At 36.2% G+C, this 26,879-nt stretch overlaps 1 protein-coding gene across 1 annotated transcript in view; it reads right to left on the bottom strand.

Moving 5' to 3' along the window:
* LOC145303576 (DNA polymerase delta subunit 2-like) overlaps nt 1–26,879 on the bottom strand; it is a 141,551-nt gene that overhangs the window by 114,589 nt on the left and 83 nt on the right. Inside the window, exon 1 of the mRNA XM_080145121.1 lies at nt 26,839–26,879. This exon is cut by the window's right edge and continues 83 nt beyond it. Within this exon, the coding sequence (XP_080001247.1) occupies nt 26,839–26,879 (41 nt within the window). The remainder of the gene's footprint in view (nt 1–26,838) is intronic.

Genomic DNA, 26,879 nt, shown 5'->3' with positions numbered 1-26,879 from the left:
ATGTAGTTGCTCGCATATCAATGACTGAGTATATTAAAAAGTTCATTTTAATGATTTTTAAAAGAAAAAGTAGGTATTTAATATAAATGTAAGAGCGAGAAAAAAGCTCGACTCCGCACACACACACGCACACACATATGTTTGAACTTATTAGTAATAAGTTTTTAGTGGTTTTACTCTTTAAAACCTTTATTCGGTTTGGAAAACAAATAGCCGCGAGCATTAGGTGAGAACCAAAAAAAAAAAAAAAAAAAATGGCCGCGATTTGATACCTAAATATTTAAAGTCTCGATACTAACTTAAAGCTAAAAATAAAACGAAATACTGTTAGAAACCCACCCAATAAATGTAAAGAAGGTGAATTACATAGACATTCGTTTCAGTTGAGGGTTTTTCTTAAACTGTCCATCCTCTCTTGATATGTTTTGCTGCGACTAGATATCGGTCTTGATCGGTGTTTTAGCAACGAACGATTCTTTTCTTTACATTATATGGATGGTGGGAGCTAAAGTTTAGATACTAGTGTTCACTGAAAGTTGGCTTTCGATATACAGGTGACATAAACTCCTAACAAATGCGAATTATCGGCACATAGAGTAACGAAAATTTATTATGTTCTTTTTCTAGTAATGTTTGAACACCTTTCTGGTGAAGCCAGAATATGAATGTGTGGTCATTCATATATTGCAGCTATATTGTTGACTTTAATGATCCTAACACCATTTCTTCAAAGTGTCTCATTTATACATTGGCCAGAACCAGGGATAATGGTGATCATATTACCAGAAATTCTTCCTGGCGATATACATCAAATACCATCGTGTGTTGTACCTACTTTTAATTACAGTTTACCATATCATCCTATTCTCTCCATTCTCATTTCATATGTAAATGTCATTAAGCCAGTTTATCTATATTTGCATTTTGTATAATTCTAGCGCCCTTCTCCTCTTCTGATGAGAAGAATTTAGCTCCGAAATGTCACGACATAAAGAGTTTTTTCTTAATTTTCCCCTTATTCTTTTGATGATATAATAAAGTTATATATGATCTTTCATTTAATATTATTGTTTGCTTCTCTTCATAGTGTTGAGCTTTCTTATCTTAATAAGTTTCGTTTTGTTAAAGATTTACTCTTTTATAACATACTTATATATATAGTAATAAAAATTAAGCCACACATTTTTTTCAATGGTAAGACAAGCTTATCTGGATAAAAAAGCTCTGTCCAGTTAAGAGGAGCAAAGAACGGAATAAGTTAAGAAGATAAAGAGTAAAATTACATAGAAACTTTATTACATAATCAAGTTAATGAGGGGGTATAGAAAGAGGAATAAGAGAGAAACCTCTTTAAGCGATAGCATTCCGAAGCTAAATGCTTCTCGTCAGAAAAGGAGAAAAACTAAAAAGACAACACCGATTTTGAAAACATTCAAGTTTAACAAATTTTTCATTGCATTTTCGCCTCAAACAAGGCAGAGTGCCACTTTGATGTAAGGGGGCTACTATCTGGGACATAATTTGTAGGGGTACTATGTAGGGAGTTGAGCAGTAAGATGGCTGTTTACATTACACTTGAACTTCTGCATGTCAGTACAGTCAGGGAAGCAGGAACCCAGAAATATATTCCAAAGTCTAGCAATACTAGGAAAGAAACTATTAGAGTAGAAAGCTTTCTTACATCTAGTGATTTCTACTGTGTAGGGGTGGGATTTTGCTGCTTGTCAGGTTTGTCGGGGTATTTACATTGAGAGATACAAGGTCTTTTAGTTCGTTGGAGCACCTACAATTAAAATACTTGTAAAACAGGCAAAGGGATACAACATTTCATCGATGAAACAGCGGTTAAAGCCAAGCTGATAGTGCAGGACCTATTAGGGTGGCGACTCTCTTTTGAACCCTGTCTAAGAGTGAGAGACTAGCATCAGATGCACCAGCCCAAATGTGACAACAATATTCCATATATGGGCGAATTGTGGCCTTATAGAGGTACAGGATACTCTCAGGCGTAAGTAACTTTCTAGCATAGTCGAGAGAGCCCACCTTCTTTGCAGCAGCCATGGCAATACCATCAATGTATCTGTTCCAACACATGTTCTCCGTGAACATTAAGCTGAGGAGTTTGGACGAAGTACTTTTAGGTAATGTATCATTAGCCATGGCCATTAGTGGTTGAGAAGGTTTCTTGTAGTTATTAAAGAAAACAAGTTTAGTTTTGGCAGCATTGAATATGACCATCCATTTTTGTCCACATTCCACTACAGACTGGAGGTCTTCCTCTAGGATTTCCACGATTGCCTTGGATATGTGTTTATTCATTTTCTTCGCATGTCAGTTATAGTGTGGTGTCATCAGCAAATATACCCATCTCAGAGTCAATTTTATCAGGGATGTCATTTATAAAAATCAAGAATAATAAAGGTCCAAGGATCGACCCCTGAGGTACACTCGCATTTATATTGTTTTGATGTACAACCATCGAAGATAACCTGGATTCTTCTCTTATTTAAGAAGGATTTAATTATGTTAAGTATTTGCCCAGTGATACCGTATGATCTGATTTTCATGAGAAGACTTTTGTGCCATACCTTGTCAAAGACCTTAGATATATCTAAGGTAACTGCCCTAGCCTCCCCTCTTTATCCAGTGGATGATATATACGTTTAGAGATTACAGTTAGGATATCTACAGTAGAACGCGCTTACCTAAACCCATACTGTTGATTGGACAGAAGTTTAGCAGCTGTGAGGTGATGGACTAGAGCTTGATTAATTATGGATTTAAATATTTTGGTGAAAAGGGGGAGGAGGATAATGGGTCGATAATTAAATGGGGCAGTTCCTTCGCCAAAATTCTTGTAAACTGATACCACAGAAGCAGTTTTTCAGCAGTCAGGAAAGCAAGATTCGTTAATGCATTTGTTGAAAAATTTGGAGAGAACTGGAGCAACCTCAGAATAGCATTTTTTAAATAGTACAGCCGAGATGAGATAAGGTCGACATGCTTTTGAAATGTCTAGCTTTTTATGATAATATGCACTTGAGAAGGGGTGATTTTCAGATCATCTAGTGTGGTTTCTGTCTGCAGAGGAAAATCTAGGAGGGAGTGGCTTGCTGGGTCTAATATTTACTACACTGTTATAGATTTTCTAGAAATCATGAGTTCCTAATTTCAGTGCTTCAATGCGTTTTCTGGTGGTTTCGGTATATTCTCTCTTGGCTGTGGCTATTTCCTTCTTACAATTGCTTCTAACTTACATATACTTTTGTCTGTTTGTATTGGATTTATGTCGGATAAATCTGCCATAATCATGCTGCCTTGGAGCAGTGGTGGCTGCACAAGTAGAAGTAGACTATTGGAGAGATTACAGTTAGAATATCTGCAGTAAAACTGGCTTGCCTAAATCCATATTGATGGTCGGACAGAAGTTTAACAACTGTAAGGTGGTGGACTAGAGCTTGATTAATTATGGATTCAAATAATATTAGCTAAAAAAGGGAGGAGACTAATGGGGCGATAATTTAATGGGTAAGTTCTTTTGCCAGAATTTTTGTAAACTGGCACGACAGAAGCAGTTTTCCAACAGTCAGAAAAGCAAGATTCGTAAAGGCATTAGTTAAATATGTTGGAGAGAACTAGAGCAACCTCAGCAGGGCATTTTTTTAATAGTACAGCCGGGATGAGATCAAGTCTATATGCTTTTCAGGTGTTTAGATTTTTTATGATATCATGCATTTGAGAAGATGTGATTTTCAGATCATCTAGTGTGGTTTCTGTCCACAGAGGAAAATCTAGGAGGGAGTGGTTTGCTGGGTCCAAAGTAGAGTTTGTGGCAAACCCCCAGGCAAGCATGTTAGCCTTCTCGGTTGCCATGCAAACAACTTCAAGATTGTTGGATACTGGGGTAATTGTTGATTGCCCATTATTTACTACACTGTTAAAATTTTTTCCAGAAATTATAAGTTCCTAATTTCTGTATTTCACTACGTTTATTAGTGGTTCCGGTATATTCTCCCTTGGCTGTGGCCATTTCCTTCTTACAATTACTTCTAACTTCTATAAAGTTTTGTCTATCTGTACTGGATTTATGTCAGATAAATCTGCTGTATGCATGCTGCCTTTGAGCAATGGCTGCAGCGCAAGTAAAAGTAACCCATTGGGAAGAGTGGGGTTTGCTATAGAACTTATGTATTTCAATTACCGCTTTGAACCATTCAGTGGTCTCATTTGCGCACTGTTCAGCAGGAAGAGAAAAGATATTTCCTTATGGAGCATCTCTGATATGTCTTTGATGGCATCCAAGTCAGCTTTATTGTAGTACCTTATCGTTTTGAGCAGTGGCTCTTCAAATTCAGGTTGACAGTTTAGGGCGATGTCTATCATTATCACTGTGTGATCAGCATTTTCAAGGGGGTAATGGGCATTTATTACACCTCCTCGAGAACTGTGGTCAGAAATAGGTCCGGAAGTGAGGCTTGGTGGTCCTGACTATCTGGAAGATGGGTCGGGAACGATACTGTCTGTGTTAAGGAATGGAGTTTAGAAAAGTTATGTGTGATGCAACCAGAGAAGAAAAGCCAATTACTATGGTGGACATTAAAGTTACCAAATACATGTATTTGGGCACTAGTGTTTAGGGAGAGTGCTACATCTATGTTGCTAGAGAATTGATTGGTTAGAGTTCAGTCTTGGGTCGAGGGAGAACGATAAAAAAAAGTGTAAGTAGCTAATGCTATGTTGTAAAGTTAGTCTAAAACACATGAAGGCCTTGTCGTCTGATTTTAGTTTAGATTCCCAAGTCACGGGGGGGGTAGGGTGTTATGAATATAGACTCTAAATCTGTGCATGTGTCTGTCAGAGTCCTTGTGACAAAGTAGAACATAACCAGACATGTTAAAATGGTTAGAGGGGATGGAGGAGTGTAAGTTAGTTTTACTTAGTGGTAAGCTATCCGGAGAGTTTGCTAGGAGAATATATTTTACCTTGTCTAAGTTAGTTCTCAGTCCATGGATATTTGTAAATGCAAGCCTCAAGGGGAAGCATTGTTTAAGTGTGCGTCTGGTTTAATCGTTATTTTGGATTGAGCTGTCATTTTTATAGTTTAAGTTTAGGGTGGGGGTGCTAAGCAAAGAGGAATGTGCGTTGCCACCATCATGCAACACAAGTAGACAAGCAGCTAACTTCTCGTCCACAGAAATGTGGTCTCGGGGATTTAGAAATGGAAAACGTTTTTGAGATTAGAATTAGAAATATTTTTGTATAAGGATTAATATGATAAGGATAAAAGAGAGAAGAGACATAAAAAAAAACAATAACACAAAAAATATATAAAATATATATAAGAAAACAAAATAAAAAAATTTTTTTAATTCATAATAATAAAAAATTTCAAAAACTTAAAAAACCTTTTTTTTTTAATTTCCAAAAATTAAACAAAATTACAATCAATTCTTCTAAAAAATATAAAATATGAATAAAACAGAGCAAATTATGTATAGAAGAAACAAGAGAAGAGTAAGAAAAAAAAAAAAAGAAATTTAAAATGTAAATCAACTCAAATTTTGGGAAAATAATCCATCGGGAACTCCAGGATAAAATAAAAAGAAAGTTAATATCCAGTAGTACATTAGCATGGAGAATAATCCAGAATGAAGATTTCTATATCTGTAATGAGTCTGTAAAGGCACCGAAGAAATAATCTGAAGAAGTAATCTGAATCTTTGTTTTTGAATAAGAAAACCCTCATGGAAGAAACATGTATTAGCACCATTTATGCATAAAATGTATATTCATGCATATCAAAGCGATTTCAGAGCGGTGCAATATTAGTCCAAAAAGGTTCACGCACAATGCAGATATTAGGATGTCAAGTTCAATAAACAGGAATAGTAAAAACCAAGTGCAACCCTTTCTATGATTAAAAAAAAAAAAAATTAAGAAAGCTATTCAAATTAAAATTACCAAAAAACTCACAACATTACTTAATAAGATTTGGATTTTTATATTATTCTCCACCATCAGACACTTTTTATACATTTAGATTTTTCATACGTCAGGTTAACAGACAGGCAATTCAAAATCAAAGAAGACTTAGGCCAAGTGTGATATAGCTGTGAAAATCTTTAAATCCAAAAATTAATTTATACCTTATTCATCCATGTTTTTTCGATTTTGTAGCCAACTTTTGTTAGTTTTGCCAAGGATTAACAAAAACCCACATTTCATTATTTTTACACAAGTAAAATAAATTTACATAGATTTAAAAAAAAATTATTATGATATATAGATTTTAATTTCTTTGGCAGTTGAAAAACAAATATTTATCATTTCTTCATTAGTATAAGCAATTGAAAATTAAGTTTAATTTTTGTCAAGAATCGCTTTTGGAATCGGAAATTAGGTTAAAAATTTCCAGATATTTTTCCAAAAGTTTTTTTTCTGATTCCCGATTCGATTCTGATTAATCGTCCCAACAATATTTGGAACGAATTTTGGTATTAATTACAAAACCTGGTTTATAATTAAATATTGTGAACTAGTGGGGCTGGTTCCTGGCCTTTTTCAGTCGTAAAATACACTTAAATATATTTTAATTCATGCCAATTATGTATTGAATCTTATATTGTATCTAAAATATAATATTGATTTCAAAAGATATTAAAAAAACGACTTGGGTGCCATCAGCTAGAATCGAAACGAAAATATTTAGCGCTCCAGTCACATTCCCTACTGTTTCAGCTATCAACAGATAGATAATAAAGATTTAAAATTAAACCACTTCAAGCTATGAATTAATTTGCGCATGCGCAAAACTAATAGAAATATATCAGCAAGTTGAAATGACCATTTTGCATTTCAACTTTCCAACATATTTCTGTACACGTTATTTATTCATCCAAACCAAAATTTTACTTATAAATCATCCTTGCGTTATGATTACTATTTCCTGTTAATTTGAATGTTATGTGAACAGTAGTTTAAAAGTTTATAGGTTAAATAGTTTCACACACATACATACATCTGGAGCACTTGCTCTCCAATCCCACTTTCTTACCCTTGTGTCACATCTTCTTGCCCCGTGGGAGGGAGATAACTATAATCTAGTAATTAATCATTTTATCTTTTTTAGCATTACTCATTTTTATCGTTTTAGCTAGAAATAGTGAGTTCAATCGTTAGTGAAGGAACTTAAGACCAAATAAATAAGTGGCAGATGGAAAGATGTTGTTTCAATACTGGCAGTTGGGCATATGTTTGTGGCGTCATATGTTGGCAAAATGCAACTACACTATGATAGCGAAATTCGAAATTTTTAATATTGAATTTCAAGGCTAACTAATGATCTCTACTTAATTGCCGTGTTACAGTAATGAATATATCAAAAAATTACGACAAACGATGAGGTAGAAAAAATTATCAAAGAAAACATTTTTGATGAAAATTATCGAAAATAAAATGTTTGGCTAAAAAAAAACAACACACGCACGCACGCACGCACGCACGCACGCACGCACGCACACACGCACACACACACACACACACACACACACACACACACACACACACACACACACACACACACACACACACACCGTAGAGTTACAACTATTGCCAATTTTTTAAAATAAATTGTGCGTTTTGTCTCGTTTTTAGCACACCTCAGTTACTTCCCTTGTTATTATATCACATGTTCCCAAAGAAATATGGCGAATGTTTTTTACAATAAAAATAGAAAACTCGTGTTGTTTTTTTTTTTAAATAAATGCGGTAATATTTAAATACTTCTAACATCATTGCTTTTAGTTCAAATTGACACAAAAATGTCAGTAGATGCCATTGTTTTTTTTAATCGACTTTTTTCGTTTTCCGAATTTCGCTATTATAATGTAGTTGAACCAAATGTTGTAAAATGTTCGCTTGAGAGTTACTACGCCGGATCGTCTGATTGATCAATACATGATCCAAATCAGCTCAGTATAATAATTCTCCACACAAAGAAATAGTTCCAAAAATAGTTTGACGCTGTTGCTCCAGGTGGAATTTAGTAAAGAATATTAACTAACCATTTAACTTAAGAGAAAAAACACGAATAAATAAATACGCCTAATTCAAGTGGGCACAGGATTGTCAAGGATGTACTGACGTATAGAAATGGAGAGTTATCTATGTTCTTATTCCCCGGTTCTAGTGACCTGTGTGTGGGAAGACGCGCCCTAAGAATGATGAACAATGGCCATATGACGGGCATCTTGTAGGAAATATCAAATTATTCTTTTTTCCACGAAATTCTTCTCAAGCAGACAAAAATAGTAAAATAATAGACATTTAGCTCATTAAAACGGGCAAAAGTTATGGGCCGTTGATTTATAATGAATGCATTATGTCAAATTGATGGTTGAATATGGATGAATTTGTGTTAATTTTGCATTAAATACTTATCAATCAGTATTAATACTTAACGGTGTATTGAACGGATACCATAATATTTAGTTCGCTGTACCTTATCATAGCAAAAGTCCATACAAAAATCCAACCAGATTAGTCCAGTAATTTCTGAGTAATAGCGAAGCGGACAAACTGACAGATAGACCAAGAGAAATATAATATAGTTTGAATATTCTTAATAGGGACTGCCAACCGAATGTGAAAAAAGAAAGCATGATTCCATGACGTCAGACTTGTGTTAACTATACGAACTATGGAAAAGCAGAAGCGACTTAATGATTTTTTTAAAACCTTTGTTTATCTTCTTCAAACTGCAATTAATAATTAATCTTTGTTATAATTTTGTTCGGTTTTAAGATCTACACAGTTTAATGATTAATAATATTATAAACATTTGCATATAAAAAATGAAATACGGTTTTACTGAATGTTCATTTGGTTAACTACCGGCTTCCATATTTTTGTTCAGTAAAAAGAGACAAACAAAATATGAGGAGGGGGCCTACAAAATGCTTAATATTTGTGCAATAATATTTTCAAAGCGGGTTTAATCTGGCGATAAAATAGTTGACAATAGCCATGTTTATATTAAAATTTAATATTAAAAAAAATTTAAACACAATTAAAAATCTATGTTATAACAGAATATTTTGAAATAATGGAATTTTAATCGTTCTAATCTTTTAAAAATTAATTAATTTTAGGAAGTTTATTTTCTTCGCAATTCAACTGATTATAGTATATATTAATTCGAAAAAAAGCGCTATTTAAAAAAAAACATAATAATATTAAATTTATATCATTTTTAAATTGCAACTTCAATGTAAGTTTTTGTTCAATACATGCATTTAAACTTTTAAAAAATGAATATTTTTTTTACTTATTTGAACTCTTATGTTTCATAATAAATAGAAATTTCAATAGATAAAAATATATTTTGTTCAAATTTCGAAAAAGTAGATATGGGGCAGGGGACATGCACTAAAAATATTTCCCCTTGTATATTTTACGGAAACTGCATTTTATATGTAATTTCATTCTAAAATGGATAAGTATAAAAAATCTCACGAAAATCTGACCATTAGTTGAGTTTTGCTAGATTTATTAAACACAGGTGTTTTCACGTTTGGAATGCTTATTACATGAGAACGTTATTCTAAAGCGTCAATTATATAAACACGATTTTCGTCTCGCAATTTCATTATTTTCGTACGATGGAAATTTTTTTTTATAAATTATTACTAGTTTATTTTGCTCTTCTTCTTTTAAATGGATCTTACTAGCAACACACTCCTCTGAGATACCAAGAAAACAAACACGCCAACATAACTGCTGTTGGAATTTTTTTTACCAATAATTATGCATCTCCCTGTTTATACATTTATTATATTTTTATTCTCGTTCTTATATTTGATTTTCTGTATTTCGTATCTTTCATGATTCTTAGTTTCGTATACTTTGGGTTCGTACGAAACTCCCATTAATTTAAAGAAAAAGAGCAATGCTAGCTCCTTGATGACGTCACGAGCCCAGCACGAAATTCAGCCTCTTTTGGATTTCAGCGACGTGGAAAGTGGACGTAGATTCATTGCCCGGAGCAGATATGGAATTTTGAGGAGCCCTCCTTCAAAGAAGAATACCCAGCAACAGAACACTGGGACGCGACGAGGCGTACTTCTGAAGACTATTTACGTGGCTACGGTTTGCACGTATTTGGAAGGAGTGTAATTATTTAAAAGACTTTAAAACGAGAAAAGAAAAAGGCACATACCTGACCGCCATCAATTTGTGAGTACGTTCCTAAAATCTATTGCATATGAGAATTTGATTAGGAACTACTATTTGAAATATGATATTGTATTCGTTCGTTGATACGACATTTTTAATATAAGAACCAGCGTTTTTTTTTTTTTTTTGCATTATATGTTGTTACCTTGGCGTTCTCTGTTTTTGAATTTAATGTCCGCAAAGGGAAAAATTTGCAACCAATTTCATTGTAAATAAAATCTTTTCTTCGTTTTGAAACAAGACCTTTATATTTTATTCTTTACCCCCCTTTTTATTTCATTATTATTATTATTATTATTATTATTATTATTATTATTATTATTATTATTTATTATTTTTTTTTTTGCAGGCTAGTTATTTTCGCATCGAATTTATCTGAAAGAGGATAAATTTTCGACACTACCGCCGCACATGGACTTCATTGTGGTACACACAACTCTCCTTCTTCCGCGATACTGCCTAATCTTTAATCAACATCTCCACACAGGAACTCTTCCTAATACTAACTCTTTCTAAACAAGTCATACTTACGAAATAATAAAAAAAAAAGTTGTTATTAAATGTTAGAATGATACTTCTTTTTAATTCTACATATCTATTCGATTTTCGTCTCACCATTTCACAAGCAATTTTTATTTTATCTCAATTCTTCTAGTTTAATTCAATAATAGAAGATGAGTGCATTTTAGTTCATGTGTTCTTTCATCAATTTTGTGCAAAGTTGTATTTTTTTTTTTTTTTTGCATAGAAAATAGGTTAATTTCTAAATTACTTTATCCAGGGCGCAAAGCAAAAGTTCGAGGAGAATAATGATAATTTTTTTCCACACATTTTTTACGTCATAAACAATTAAGTAATAACACACATCAATGCAGAAAAAAGGGCATTGTACGTAACGTTTTCCTTCTAATTGGTTTCAATTTCTCTTCTTGTTCGATTTTCCTCTAAAATAGTATCAAAGGCATTCCTAACAATGTTTGATACTGATTTCTTTCCTAGGGTTTGTAATAACTTTAACCTTCTCGTTTTGGAGTCGATTGCTCAGCTATTGGGTCATATAAACGAAGATATGTTACTCATGCACTTATTGATCCGTGCTGAAATGCTAACGTTATTATTTAAAAAGCCATTCTTAACATGGGGAGGGGAGGGTGTTTTGTACCTATTCTGTACTTTAACCTTACAATTGAATAAAAAAACATATCATAAAACTTTAATTAAACTTGTAAATACGATTTAAAAAATAGCGCGGATCAGTAAGTGCATTAGCACCGAAGATATTAACATCAAAGGTCAGACCAAATTTCCAAAGCTGGCGCCAAGTGATTGAGTGCTCCCCCCCCCCTCGATTAAGATGATTGGTTATGAACACAAGCCTACTGGGGACTTCCCGGGGCGGAGTAAACGGTTTTGATGCCAAAAGGCGTCTAATGATTCTTCCTCTAAAATACCAGACGAGAATACGTTCAAAGATAACCAGTCCAAGGGAAACTGGTCATTTCGGTCGCCTACATTTATCAGACTGAGGTATATGTCGTGGGAGGGCTATTCTCTCAGATTTTATACACTTGATGAAGACTATTAAGGTTGAAAGCTAGCACGTATCTTTAAGGTAAATAAAATTTATTTTAAAGAAAAAAATACCGTTTTTGCCTTTCCATAAACTTCGAAACGATATCTAAAATATGTTCCAATAGTTAGATAAATCATAATCTATGAATTTTCCAATGAAATCAAAGTAGAATGGACTAGTGGTCTGGTTGTGACCCAACAGGCCACAAAACTTATAGTACTGCAGATAATATTCACCTCTGCTTGTCTGGGACTGGATGTTACGCTTACTGCCTTAGCGCTCTCCGAATAAAGTCATGGTCACGCTCTCTCCCTCGTTCGGCTGTACTTTCTTACTGAATACTTACAAATATCACTTCATCTACCAGGTACAACAACGAAAAAACAAACAAACAAAAAGTTATCACTTCATATACCTTTACTCTTTATATTTCACTTGAAGAATATACGACTGAGATTTGCGCATAGGAAAGTTATTCGGATGAAGAAACGCTTCAATAACATTGAAAAACAGGATGTACTCTGTTCAGCTTTTAGAACTATGGTATTTGTTATTCTTGGTCAGAAGAGGAGAAATCCTTCTAGATTAAGTACGCATTTGGAGAGAGCTAGATTTTGCCAACATTATTACACCCACCTTGTGCCTAACTTTTTTCTCTTGAGGCGACAAGCAACGCAAGGGACAGTTTTTGTAAGCATACGATTAAAAAAAAAAACATTGAAGATATGAACAAATACTGTCACACCTGGGACCGGAATTCGAACTTGATAATGAAATAGAGGCGCCCCACTCTATTACATAACAGAAAGCTGTCTGTGCGTCTGTGTGTATTCAGCTAAACGTAAAAAAAAACATTGTTTGAACATGTTTTTTTCCTCACATACACACACCCACATGTACGCATGCACATACGCACAGACACGTACATATATTCACGTTCACGTATATACACCCACATTCATGTGCATATACACAAACACAAGCTAACGTACACACATGTACGCACACATACGCGCACATGTACGCACACATGGGAAACGTCACTTCCCCTGAGTGGAAATCTAGACATGCGCAGTCAGAACACTGACCCCGGTATAAAAGTCAACAACACCATTCAACATCCTCTTTCTTCCCTTTTGCTTTGGTTCATCAACCAGACAAGTTTGCGTCCACAGCCTTTGGCTTGAAGACTTTTCCACGTGGATGACTACTACCATGGACGCGCGGCTTTACTGAGGTCAACCCCCGTCTCTCTTTCTTTTTCTACATGCTGGACTGCCGTTTCTCGTTCCTCTATTCATTCCTTTTTTTTCACGCGCGTAGTCGTCAACGACTGAATGAACACGTGTTCCACCTAAACTCTTTATTTTCGACAGAAAATAAATGACATGTTTATTTTATTCAGCAATTGAGTTTTATTTCCTTCTTTCCATTCATTTCATTATTTTCTTTTGTAGCGGGTTAGGATTATAATATCCTGGTCCGCAACAACATCAAAACAAAACAAAAAAACGCAAGAACTACAAAATAAGCACCTACAAAGTTAATATACTCCTCATCGACGGATAAATAATATCTAAGATAGAAAAAAAATCATTTTTTGGACAGGTTTCGTCAGAAGGGGGGGTTAGTTTTTCAGTCATTTCCAATGTTTATTATATAAGTGATATATTAAAAACAGGGGAAAGGAATGGATTCAGCGGGGTGAAAAAGAGGTGAAGTAGTAGGTATCATAAAAAAAAACATTTTGACGATTTTCATCTAGCTGAATTATCAGCGGACGATTTCAAATGTTTGATTTTTGCATAGGAGTTTGTCTCAGTAAAAAACGCACAGATAAGACGAGTCCTATCTAGATTCGAAAATGAACGAGCCCACTCTCTAGAAGTTGGCCGAGGATTGCTAACGTGTAATTAGTGTAAAGAAAGACTGACGAAACATTAAGGAATTAGGCGTGTCATACGTGCGAAGGTCTAGTTTCAGACCAAAGGATATTTATTCCATGTATTATTTTATCTGAACGAAATTCCCTAAGCATAAACATCACTCAGAAACTTCGTGAAACGTAAAAAAACAAAAAACAAAAACAAAAAAACAAAAACAAAAACAAAAAAACATGCTGGTCTATCCCCCCCTCCTTGCTGCCCCTGATTTTACGTATATAATGCTAAGAACTTGTTGATAAAATGCGGTTTACGAGTTTAAATGATGTGAATGAAGCCAATTCAAGGTTAGTTCTGTCCAGCAACAAAGAAGATATGCCAACTTCTAAAAAGGTTAAAATGTTATTATTATTATTATTATTATTATTATTATTATTATTATTATTATTATTATTATTATTATTATTATTCATACCTGATACACAATCCCTTGCATATCACATTACAAATCCACGTATTAATGTTGGAGGGGAGACTATTTTCAAATATTGTCCTAAATTGGAAATGAAGCAACGGACTTATATTAGGTAAATATTAATAAGTCCCTTGTACCTTTTTTTTTTTAATCTTTTCATTTTTTTAAATGGAGAGTAGATAATACACTGGGGACGTGTTATCGTCAGCCCCAGAAACTCTTGCTTCTCCTTATTTGTCCCTCTGTCCTCATTTCCAATGAGTGATTTTTCTGACAAAGGGTGAAGAAAAAACTGCTTTCCAGGTCGGCAGTACGTTGTGAATAATAGCTTGAGATGTCGAAAATTTTCTGTTTCTATGTCTATCCTTGTGGCCATGTCACTAATAAGGGTGCTGGGGGTAATCGTTTCATCTGGGCTGACGTTACCCTCCTGATAGTCAGGGACCCGAACCTTGCATTAACCACTAAGGAGGCTGTCCTATCAGCAGGTGCAAAGTACTGGGGCTGCTGTATTGCCATTTGGTGAGTGGATCTGGACTATGCAGTAGTTTCTGGTGGGGTCTCTCGATGCCATACTAGCGGGTAATTGTTATGGCATTATCTTATTATGTGCTACAGAAAAAAATTCTTGTCTTTTTCTCTCTTACTTTCCCTCTCTGTCCTGCTCTAACCAAGTCTGTTGACCTGTTCCACAAATCCCAAGACCTCCACATGAAATATCTCCAGAAAAAAACTCTAATAAACCTAGAACCCCATCCTTCAACGCAGACCCCTACTACTATGCCTCCTTCTCCAACATCAGGGGTCTACATTCCAACATTCCAGAGGTCGAAACCCAATTATAGGAGATGAAACCAGACATATTCTTTCTAAGCGAAACTGGCATAGGACCGACCACTTCCCTAGACAAGTTCATAATTAAAGGATACTCTAACTTAACATCTACATCTGACCCCCAAGATCGCCATGGGCATGGGATATGTGCCTACATTAAAGATGGCTTTCCGTGTGGTAGGGATATCTCCAGAGAAGACCCTAATTTACCTTATATGTGCTTCCGGGTTGCACTTGCATCCTGTCTGCTCATTCATCAGCTAACATTCACATTTATGGTGATTTCAATGTCCACGATGTGGAATGGCTGACCCAATCAAACAAGACAGATGATGAGGGGGAAGTTCTGCCATGATTTCGCCATTGCCTAGGACCCCACTCAGATTGTTCACGAACCCATCTATGTGCCCGATACTACCGGTCAGTATGCAAGCTTTCTAGACCTTTTTCTAACCCTGAGCTATGTTCATGTTCCGTCTTATCTCCTTTGGGATCTTCCGACCACTGCGTCATATCAAAGGAACAAAAATAACAGGGTCAGACAAACAAGATCCAACAGGGAAATGGAGAAGAACCGGTTAAAATCCATCACTGTCAACATCCTCAATAAGATAGTAGAGGTACAGTTGGACTCCAGCTCAGACCTGTCTATTATCAACCTATAGACATGGAAAATGTTGAAGAAACCAACCATGTTCAAATCAGCTCGAGCAGTGACAGGCGATACAGTAAAATTTGAGGGAGATCTGACACTCCCTATGACCTTAAATGGCGCTAACAAAAACGTGAAAGTTATGTACATAAGACATCCGAAAACCTCTTTGGAATGGATGAAGTAATTTAAATTGTGGGACCAACCTATTAACAAATTCTGCTATAAGGTAGAAGACTCGTCTATGGGGGCACAACGATTGAAAGACGAGTTAAAGAAAAAATTTCCAGAAGTTTTCTTATCGGGTCTCAAAAGATGTATCAAGGCTATAGCCAAATTTGAACTGAAAGAAAACGCTTTACCAGTTTTCAAGAAGAAACCAAACGTCCCATTCGCAGCAACTGAGAAAATCAATAAGGAACTGGATCGGCTACAAAAGGCTGGAATACTATCGAAAGTGAGCACCAATGCTTGGGCAGCCCCTACCGTATATGTGACTAAAAAGATCAGATTCGTGTATGTGCATATTTATCCACACGCCTGAATGCAGCTCTAAAAGATTACCACTATCCCCTCCTCACATCAAAGAAGATATTCAACAAACTAAACGGTGGTAAAATATTTTCTAAGGTGGATTTAAGCGATGCTTATTTACAGATCTCTGTCGAAAAGGAATGTTCTAAATTCCTTTGCATTAATACACACATGGGGCTTTACAAGTTTGAAAGGTTAGCTGATTGAAAAGGAGGAACTAAGTATCATATTCACCGTAACGAAATCCTAGATACTTACAATGGCAAACATTTTATGTTGCAAACTTACCATTAGCAATTGCTTACAATCTTCGGATCTAAAGATAGGCTTATTGATATATACTGCCAATAGACTGCTTAGATGGAGTACAATCTTACTGAATTATAATTTTACATTGGAGTACTTGTCATCAAAAGAAATTAGTTATGCTGAATGCCTATCTAGACTGATAACCATGGAAAGGGAACCTTTTCAGGATTCCGTCATTGCTGCTCTTCATACTGACTGCAAAATAAAGACAATGATAGGCAACGAAAATTAAAAGAGAAGTAGATAAGGATGATTTTATCTGCAACATCAAAAAACAAGATTGCCATGAAGGACGACAATGTTCCTGAAGTATTCTTGTTTTGCAACGAGGTCTTACTATTTGTCAAAAGAGTGGTGATTCCAAAAAGTCTTCAGAAACGAATTCTACAGGATTTTCATACAGGAAACCCTGGAAAAAAAACAAATAAAGAGCTGGATGAGAAGCTACTGGTTTAACATGGACAAAGACATCATGGAGATGATAGACTCTTGCACAGGTTACACCCTTGCTGCAAAAGCACCACTGATTACATTCAAGCCCTGGCCGAAGACTGACCAGCTGTGGTCTATAAGTCATATCAACTTTGTAGGTCCACTTGACGACCACTATTACTTAATTGTAGTCGATAGCTACACCAAGTGGCCTGAGATATCAAGGTGCAAAAGACCGACAACTGGGACAACAATAAATTTCCTACATGAACTGCTTGCTCATTTCTGTGTAGCAGACTGCATCGTGAGTGACAATGGAAGTCAGTTCACGTTGGCAGAGTTCAAAAGTTTTTTCGACACGTTCCAAATACATCACCACTCCCCAATATCATCCGAGTTCGAATAGGCAAGCAGAACGCTTTGTGGACTCTCAAAAAAGCACTGAAGAAGGCTCAAGGTACTCCAACAGATGAAGCCCTTCAACAATTCCTACACGTGTATAGGATTACACCTAATCCTAATACCCCAACAGTGGCTTCACCGGTAGAATCTGTTTACATGGAAGGTGAGATCCGTTTTTGACAAACTCTTACCAAAACAGTCAAGACCACAAGTGACCACTTGCATATCCAGTAAATGTTTTATGCCAGGAGAGAAAGTTTTCTTTAAAAGTTACACAAATAACACCTCACTTTGGAATGTGGGTAGGATCAGTAGGAGAGTCAGTGATACGGTATATATCATGCAAGGACTGAAACATACCCATAAATGTCACCAAAACCAATTAAGAAGATGTTGCGCAGCTGACACCAGCGATACACCACCATTGGATGAAGAAACGATCAACACTATTTTTGAGACATTTGAACCTCCCCAAACAACACCTGAACAACGACGGTTGATTCAGAAAAGAAAGGTCACCGATCCACTAATGATCAATCCTAAATGAAAGAAGTATTAACAGCTTTTACGAACAAAAAGCTTGGGAGGCAGGTGTTGGGGACGCATACTGCCTAGAATAATGAACTATTCCATGATGTCACTTCCGTCCATGACATCACTTCCTGGTAACTAGGACTGGTCAGTCAGAGACGGATACGCGAAGAGGATGACCATCACCAACTATTTCAGCAGTTGAGCAAAGATATTGCTCGATTTATCTTTTTCATGTGCTTTCGTTAATACATATTTATTTAACTGTTACTGTGTTCTCCTTCGTCAATTATTCAAATACAAACATCACAACGTACTCGTATAATGTATTCCGATTAAATTACACACCTGATCAAAAATTTAAGACCACTTTTTTATAAAAATGTAAATTTCTGAATTAAATGCTTGAATGTAACTTTTTTTCCCTACCCCTTTGGTAATCTTAAGTGGGAGGAGTTTAAAATCTATCCTTAAAAAGGTTTTCTTTTTAAAGATTTTCAAGTGGTCTTAAATTTCCGATCAGGAGTATATGTAGAACCTTGTTCAAGCAACAACAAAACCTTCAGAAAAGCGATCTCTGAAATATTCCATGTTTATTTGTTTGAAATTCTTAATGCTGATTGGTTAATTCTATCAAAATACTCAGTTTCGACTGATTTGTTACTACAACAACAACAACAACAACAACAACAACAACGAAAGAGGTGGTGAGTACTGGAAATATGGGGAGACTTGTTGTCACTCAGACTCTAGGGAACACCACGGTTTGTTCTCGAGGAGAAATCTTTGATGATGGCCTGTGAGTAAATAATTATAATAATACCTGACATAATTTATTCTAAACAAAAACAAAAAAAAACTTGTTCAATCATTGACATACCCGCCCCTTTTAATACCAGAGTGCAAGAGAAAGAACATGAAAAAAATAAATAAATAAATATCAAGATCTGAAATGGGAATTAATTAAACTATGGAAATGTAAAGAAGTCAAGGTGATTCCTATTGCAATTGGATTGCTTGGGACCATAACAAAAAGTCACCAAAAATGGCTTAATCAGATTGACAAGACAATTTCTTTTTCTTATATCTGAGGCTTTTGACAGGGTATGGAACGATGGTCTTCTCAGGAAAATCAGATCATATGGTATCACTGGAAGAATACATAATTAAGAACAGCGAAGGTGTTAAGGTAGAGTTTGAATGTCTAAAGTCAAAGGAATCGATCTGATGAAAAAAAATCTATCTTAAAACATCCAAAAGTTGAGACTACTATAAAATCATAATATGCAACATGCAAATAATACACAGTGTGGGATCTAGAAGAAAGATCTGAGTGTCATAAATGGCAGGTGCTCCCAAGAGAGGAAGAAATTAAAAACTGAAATGGAGAAGGTTAAAAAAAAAAAAAAAAAAAAAAACACCTCCCATACATCGCAACAGATACAGAGATAACCAATTTAATTTATGCAAGATAGTTAGTATGGCATTCAAAGTAGAAAAAATAACAGAGAAAGAGAAAGGACCAACAAAACCTGGATGGGAAGTGAGGCTGGAAACCCAGATCAACAAACTTAAAAAAGGAGGCAAAGCGATAAACAAAATGAAAACGACTAAAAGAGGATAGAAAAATAGAAATGTGACTTACAGGGAAAGGCTTAACAAGAAACAAGAAGAATTAAATAGCAGCAAAAGAAAAGAGATTAAGACAATGCAAATCTGAACTATAAAAGCAAAATAGGACCTTTGAAATCAATGAAAGCCAATTCTACCAAAAATGTAAATGGAGGAAAAACAAGAACAGAACAACCTGTATGATATAAATGCAGGAGTACCTCAGAGGTCTATCCTTGGCCCTTTATTATTTTTAATATTCATAAATGACCTCATTGATAAAATTGTCTCTGAGATGGGTATATTTGCTGATGACACCACGCTCTATAACAGACACGAGGGGAAAACAAATGAACATGTATCCAAGGAAATGGCAGAAACACTAGAGAAAGACCTTCAATCTGTAGTGGAATGGGGACATAAATGGATGGTCACATTCAATGCTGCCAAGATTAAGCTTGTTTCCTTCAATAATACAAGAACCCTTCTCTACCACCAATAGCAATGCTCAAAAACACATTACCTGAAAGTACTTTTAAACTCCTCGGCCTAACGTTCACAAAGAACATGAGTTGGAACAGATACATTGAGAGCATTGCTAGGGCCGCTGTGAAGAAGGGTGAATCTCTCTACCATGCTAGAAAGCTACTTATGTCTAAAAGTATCCTGTACCTCTATAAGGCCACCATTCGCCCATATATGGAGTATTGTTGTCACATTTGGGCTGATGCATCTGCTACTAGTCTCTTTCTGTTTTATTAAATGCTAGCTTTTTTCTCGTCCATAAATGTAAATTTATCTACCGAGTTGATCTTAAATATTGTATAGACTCAATCCATTATATTATCCTTTTCAGTCCCCATCCCTTAATTCCGGCTTCCATCTTATCTCGCAATTACTTATAACGTCACCAACTAACTTTCGGAAGACCCCTCCCCCATCCGCTTTTCTTTTATATCGTAAGTTTCTTAAAACGTGACTAGCTAAAGTTCAGAATAAAATCACGCTTTTCTTTTAACGGTTCATTTAAAAAAAAAAAAAAGTCTTTTGAACGCTGTTAAAGCTTAAATTCTTCACTACAGTTTGCATTTGGGAGACGGAAGTGTTTTTGTTGAAATAAGTGATTTCAATATTAATCATACTTTTTATTTTTAGATTCAAATATTAATAACTACATTTTATTTCAGTATTTAATTTATGTATTTCTGCTTTATTAAATGCTAGCTTTTTTCTCGCCCATAAATGTTTATTTATCTACCGAGTTGATTGCAAAAATAGATTACCTAATTGTACTCATTTTTAGTTCATGAGAGGGGAATCTATCACCATACTTTCCTTTAAACACGTCTGTTGGACTTTTATTAAGTAGAATACTTAATAGTTTTTTTTTTTTTTTTAATGGAGAGTAGAAAACGCATTGTGGATGCGTTATCGGCAGCTCCTGTTACTCTCGCTTCTTCTTATTTGTCCCTCAGTCCTCATTTTTTAATGAGTGATTTTTCTGACAAAGGGAGAAGCAAAAGCTGTTTTCTAGGTTGGCAGTATTTTGTGCGAATAGTTGGCAGAGATGGCGGAAATTTTCTGTTTCTATGTCTATCCTTGTAGCCATGTCACTAGTAAGGGTGCTGGAGGTAAACGTTTTGTCTGAGCTGACATTATCCGCCTGATAGTCAGGGACCCGAACCTTGGATTAACCACTAAGGAGGCTGTCCTATCAGCAGGTGCAAAGTATTGGGGCTATATTGCCATTTGGTGAATGGATTCTGGACCATGCAGTAGCTTCTGGTGGGGCCTCTCGATGCCATACTAGTGGGTAATTGTTACGGCTTTACCTTATCATTAGCTACAAATAAAAAAAAATTCTTCGTTTCTTTTTCTCTCTTAGTTTCCCCTCTTTGTCCCGCTCTAAGTAAATCTGACGACCTAGTCCACCAATTCCAAAATTTCATCATGACAAGTTTCAAGAAAAAATACACGATTAAACCCAGTTCTCCAACTTCCAAGGATGTGTCCTCTATAGTATCAGACCTGACGGAATGGTTAATTGTAGGTATAGACCGTTTCATACCCTCGAAAAAGTTTCAGCAAAAACCTAACAGCCAGCCATGGTTCTCTCCAGAATGTGCTGCTGCCATTGCGCACATAAATCACTTTTTCCACTGCTTCCAACGTAATAGATGTATGGAAACTAAAGCCGCTATCAGGACTGCCAGCAACCATTGTAATAAAGTAATAAAGAACACAAGAGAGTTGTATGCTCAATCCGAAGTAGCTGAGCAGCGGCTTGATTCCCCCAGTTTTGGCAAATAGCAAACAGAATCCTGAACAGAAGTGTGTGCTCCATCCCAACTATTATCAATGGACCTGAGGTAATCTCGTCAGCATCAGACAAAGCCAAACTCTTTGTCAAGAACTTTGCAGCTAATTCTACCCTTTGCGACCAAGGCCGCCAACCCCCAATATTTCCTCCTGTATCAGAAAACATGCTATGTGATATACGTATATCTGTACGTGATGTTGCCAAGCTAATCAAAAACCTTGATTCCAGTAAAGTAACTGGCCCTGACGGTATTCCAATTAGAGTATTCTAAAAACTTCAACCAGAACTAGCATCCTTACTTACAAAACTGCTTAAACATTGTCTTTAGGAGAATAGTTTCCCATCTCCCTGGAAAATTTCATCAGTATGCCTTGTATTTAAGAATTCAGGTGATCGCTCATCCCCCTCTTAGTACAGGCCAATAAGTCTCCTGTGCGTCATGAGTAAGTTACTGGAATCTGTGTTAAATACAGAAGTAATCAACCATCTCAACAAAAATAACCTTCTTAGTGACACTCAATATGGTTTCCATTCTGCTAGATCTACAGCAGATGTGTTTACAGTTATATCTCAAAGGATTAGCAAATCACTCGACGGAGGCAACCTTTCTAGGGCAATTGCTCTTGACATATCTAAGGCCTTTGATAGGGTATGGCATAAAGGTTTACTTCATAAGATCTCTAGCTATGGTATAGCTGGAAATGTCTTCTCAATTATTAAATCATTTCTTTCTGATAGGTTCATAAGAGTAGTAGCTGAGGGGCAAAAATCAGAAGCTCACAGTATTAATGCTGGTGTCCCTCAGGGGTCCATCCTGGGCCCAACTCTTTTCCTGATCTACATTAATGATCTTCCAAATCACATCCTAACATCATTTGTAGACATTTATGCTGACGACACTACCATTTATGGTAGCACATCTAAGACAGTAAACGACCAAGTTCTCTCCAATTCTCTCTCCTCTGATCTTGAGCACATAGTACAATGGGGAAAGGAGTGCCTAGTTACTTTTAATGCATCTAAAACCAAGCTTTTCTCTTTACATCATCAACATTCTGATCAACATCTGGCATCAATTGAAATGAATGGCTCTCGTCTTCAGGAGGCCTCATGTTTTGACAAGCTTCTTGGCTTGACCATTACTCCTGATCTTAAATGGAACACGTACATCAAATCTGTTGCCAAGGCCGCTGGAAAAATGGTGGGATCTTTCTATCGATCCGGTAGATATCTCACTGCTGATGCAATTCTCTATCTATATAAGAGCTAGGTACGTCCAAGGATGGAATACTGTTGCCACATCTGGGCAGGAGCTGCTAGAAAGGACTTGTCCTGCCTTGATAGAGTTCAAAATAGACTTTGTAGCCTCGTAGGAAATGTCCTTTTCTCTTCCCTGCAACCTCTATCTCACAGAAGAGATGTTGCAAGTTTGTCTTTGATGTATCGTTATTTTCATAGAAAGTGTTCGACTGAGCTTCAATCTATGGTCCCCCCTCGCCAAACTTTCACAAGAAACACTCGTCTAGCTGCAAACACTATCAATAATTCCCCCCACTCTTTGTCTGTGCCTAGACCTAAACGTAGATTCCATGAACAAAGCTTCTTTCTTAGAACTGCACGCCTGTGGAATTGTCTTCCGTTTTCCTGCTTTCCGGCTGACTACAATATGGTTGTGTTCAAGTCTAACATAAATAAGTTCTTGATGAGCCGTTCCATATAAGTTAGCAAATTTACCAAATTTTCATTACTAATGATTACTATATTGTCCAATTTTTACTGTACGCTCTTTAACCCTTATCCTTGAGTGGCCTCTTGGCCTTGATAATGTGGTGATGCCTACGTAAAAAAAAAAAAAAAAGCACTGGTACCCCCCCCGACGTAAATACCTTCGTCAAACCTGACAAGCAGCTAAATCCCACCCCTACACAGTAGAGATCCTTAGGTGTAAGAAAGCCTTCTACTCCAATAGTTTCTTCCCCAGAACTGCTAGACTTTGGGACTTCCTTCCAGGATTCTGCTTTCCCAACTGTACTGACATGCAGAAGTTCAAGTGCAATGTGAACAGACATCTTGCCGCTCATCTCCCTTCATAATGTCCCTGCAACTTATGTCCCCGATGGTAGCTCCTAATACTAAGTAGCACTGTTCCTTGTTTGGGGTGAAAGTTGAATAATAAAAAAAAAGAAACTTTCAAGACCACCCTCTGGAAAATGACAAATTGAAGAGCACCTGGTCATGACAGAATACACAGAACCTGAAAATTTGTATTTATGGAGTGGACGTGCTAGAATGGAAGACCAAAAGCAAAACCACACTAATACAAAAAGACTCAGAAAAAGGATTATCTTAAACAAAAACGTTGAATGCAGAACTTAATCTACAAGAATGTCAATCGCTTACCGCGCATACAGAAAATGCAACAGAGTAAAACAAAAATGAAATTTTAAAAAATGAAACTGCAAAGTTGTAGACTGACTACTCTTGCTCCTTTCCACCCTCATCCCTTACCCATCTCTCTCCTCTCCACATCTCCGTTCCCATCCTCAGCCCCTACTCCTCCCTTTTCACCCCCCCTTATCACCCCCTTCCCCCCAAATCTTTGTAGTGCTGGCATCAGCTGGTACTACACCAAATAGTCAAAGGGTCAAGGAAGATGGAAAGACCGAGGAGTGAAAGCACTTACCAGACCTCCGCTGGTTAGGTGCGAAGGGGATTGGGACTTTGGAGAGATTTAGCCACCCAAATTCCAGTGAAAAGCAATGGTCATTGCCAGTGAAGAAATCAACGGCAAGCAGCTGTTGTTGTTGAAAGAGGTGAAGCGTACTAGAAATCTGAGGAGACTTGTTGCCACCGACTTCGGGACAACAATAAATTTCCTACATGAACTGTTTGCTCGTTTCGGTGTGAGCGACAATGGAACTCAGTTCATGTCGGCAATGCCACCGATTTTTATCAGTGAGCAATCTCTGATGATAACCTGTGTGAGAACTCCTAGTGAGTAAAATAATAATAATAATAATAATAATAATAATAATAATGATGATAAATTTGGTAAGTAGTATAAACTAATCCAAAGTGCTCGATATTCTAAATAGAGCAAGTGTGCCTACTCAGCGTTTTCAGTAAGTCATCAATATCCTAGATAGAATAATCCTATATAGAGCGAGAGTTGCCCGGGAGAAACTTTTCACCATACTTTGTTATACTAGAAAAAGGTACCCTGTGTTTCTCGGGAATCAGTGTTTAATATCCTAGATAGAGCAGGTGTGTGCAACAATATAGTAGTACATTAGACAAGAAACTTAGCTTTTCCTGGAATACACTAAAATAAATATGTTTCATTATGTTATTAAGGGGAAAGAGAAGACAAGAAACTCGGCGTTGTCCGTGAATACATTAAAACAAATATAGATTTCATTGTATTGTTGACGAATTGGATAGGAACGAACTCAGCGTTTCCCGGGAGCTATGACTTTAAAAAAAAAAATGAAATCCCAAATGAATGACATATATCACTATTGTTTTCAATACATTAAAACAAAATATATATAAGATGTTACAGCAAAATCTTATACTTGACAGAAAGTAAACGAAATATCAGGAGGTGCTGAGGAGTGTGGTGGACCCTGTATGAAGGAGATTGACACTAGACGACCTTTATGTCTTTCAGCAGGACTCTGCTGTTGCACACAATACCAAAACGGCCCAGAGGTAGTTGATTAGCAATTTTCCTCACCACTGGTTGCCGGACTTGTGACTGCCCTCTTTACTCGACTGCATCCTTCATTATTTCTTCTGGGCATGATTAAGGTCAAGATCAACAAACAGGCACAGAGCATGCTCGACTCTCTGGAGGCTGCTACCGTGGAGGCTTTCAATGCTATAAACTAAGACACGATCACCAAAGTGTGTGACACATTTCGCATCTGCCTTGAGATTATCGTCTCCGCTGGTGGCAGTTAGATTGAAAAATAGTGTAGTATATAACTCTAATTATTGATAAATAAACCGTCAGATGTTTGTATATGTTTTTATTGCTTATATTGTTTTCTTTTTATCACCTGCTGAATTTTGTTGCGACACTTAGAATTTATATTACTTTTATTCTTCGCACTATGTAAACTTTGGTTTTCTTCAGATGAATCTTGCCGAACCCAAGCATTTTATATCGAACTTTCAACTTTTGATTACCAAACCCTATCACATCGATACATACATACTATGCTAAATGATTGTTGTCGAGCAATGGTCTCCGACTGGAAAGTTGTGTGCCATGGATTTTTTTCTTTTTCGTCTTCTTTTCTTCCAGTTCTGGCCATCCGTCGTTTCTCACACATTGGCGTCTGCCGAGGGGGTGCATTGACTCACAAGTATAAAAATAAAATCATGTGAAAGAAACAAAAGAAAACAAAAACTCCAACACATTCTATATATATATCGGTTGGGTCCTGGGTGCATGTGTGACACCATCGTGGAAAATGACCCTCTGAACGCTATTCACATCTACATTGTTGGTCAGGGTCGTGATGGTCAGTTTTCACCAGATCATCTCGATCTGCTCCAAGCTACAACTTGCGTTCTACTGTACCAAACTGGAAAACTATCGTAAACTGAACTGTTGCAAAACTCACTGCTACTTCTAAAATTGACCGTAAACTAGCTCTAAACATATTGAACTTTTTTGCTCTAATCACTGCTACACCTTGATTAACAATCCTATTTCAGCTTTTCTTTGGGTACCCTGGTGAACAACTTCCAATACCATCGTTCTGCTGATTTTTTTTTGTTATATGTTTTCCTCTTTTTTACTTCCTCACATTTGGGGGAGGGAAGTGGATATTATCACACATACATAACACATACATACATAATTCTCTTATTTATATTGTCTGACAATATTTAGGCGCACTCTCTCTGTGTTCATATCCAAATTTCCTCCTCATAGTATGCACTTACGGAAATAAAATTAAATTCCACTCTACGTGGACGTCGAATCTATTTCTTGACTTACTTTCAAGCCGGTAGAGCCAATTCAAAAAAGATACTTACCTAGGCAGATTGCTTTAAGAGAGTCTCTATAGGTATCATTT

The sequence above is a fragment of the Euprymna scolopes genome, chromosome 19 (genome assembly GCF_053919585.1).
Source record: "Euprymna scolopes isolate OS-2025 chromosome 19, ASM5391958v1, whole genome shotgun sequence".
Lineage (NCBI taxonomy): Eukaryota > Metazoa > Mollusca > Cephalopoda > Sepiida > Sepiolidae > Euprymna > Euprymna scolopes.
Note: the sequence above shows the minus strand (reverse complement) of the source record. Positions and strands in the feature narration are given on the sequence as shown.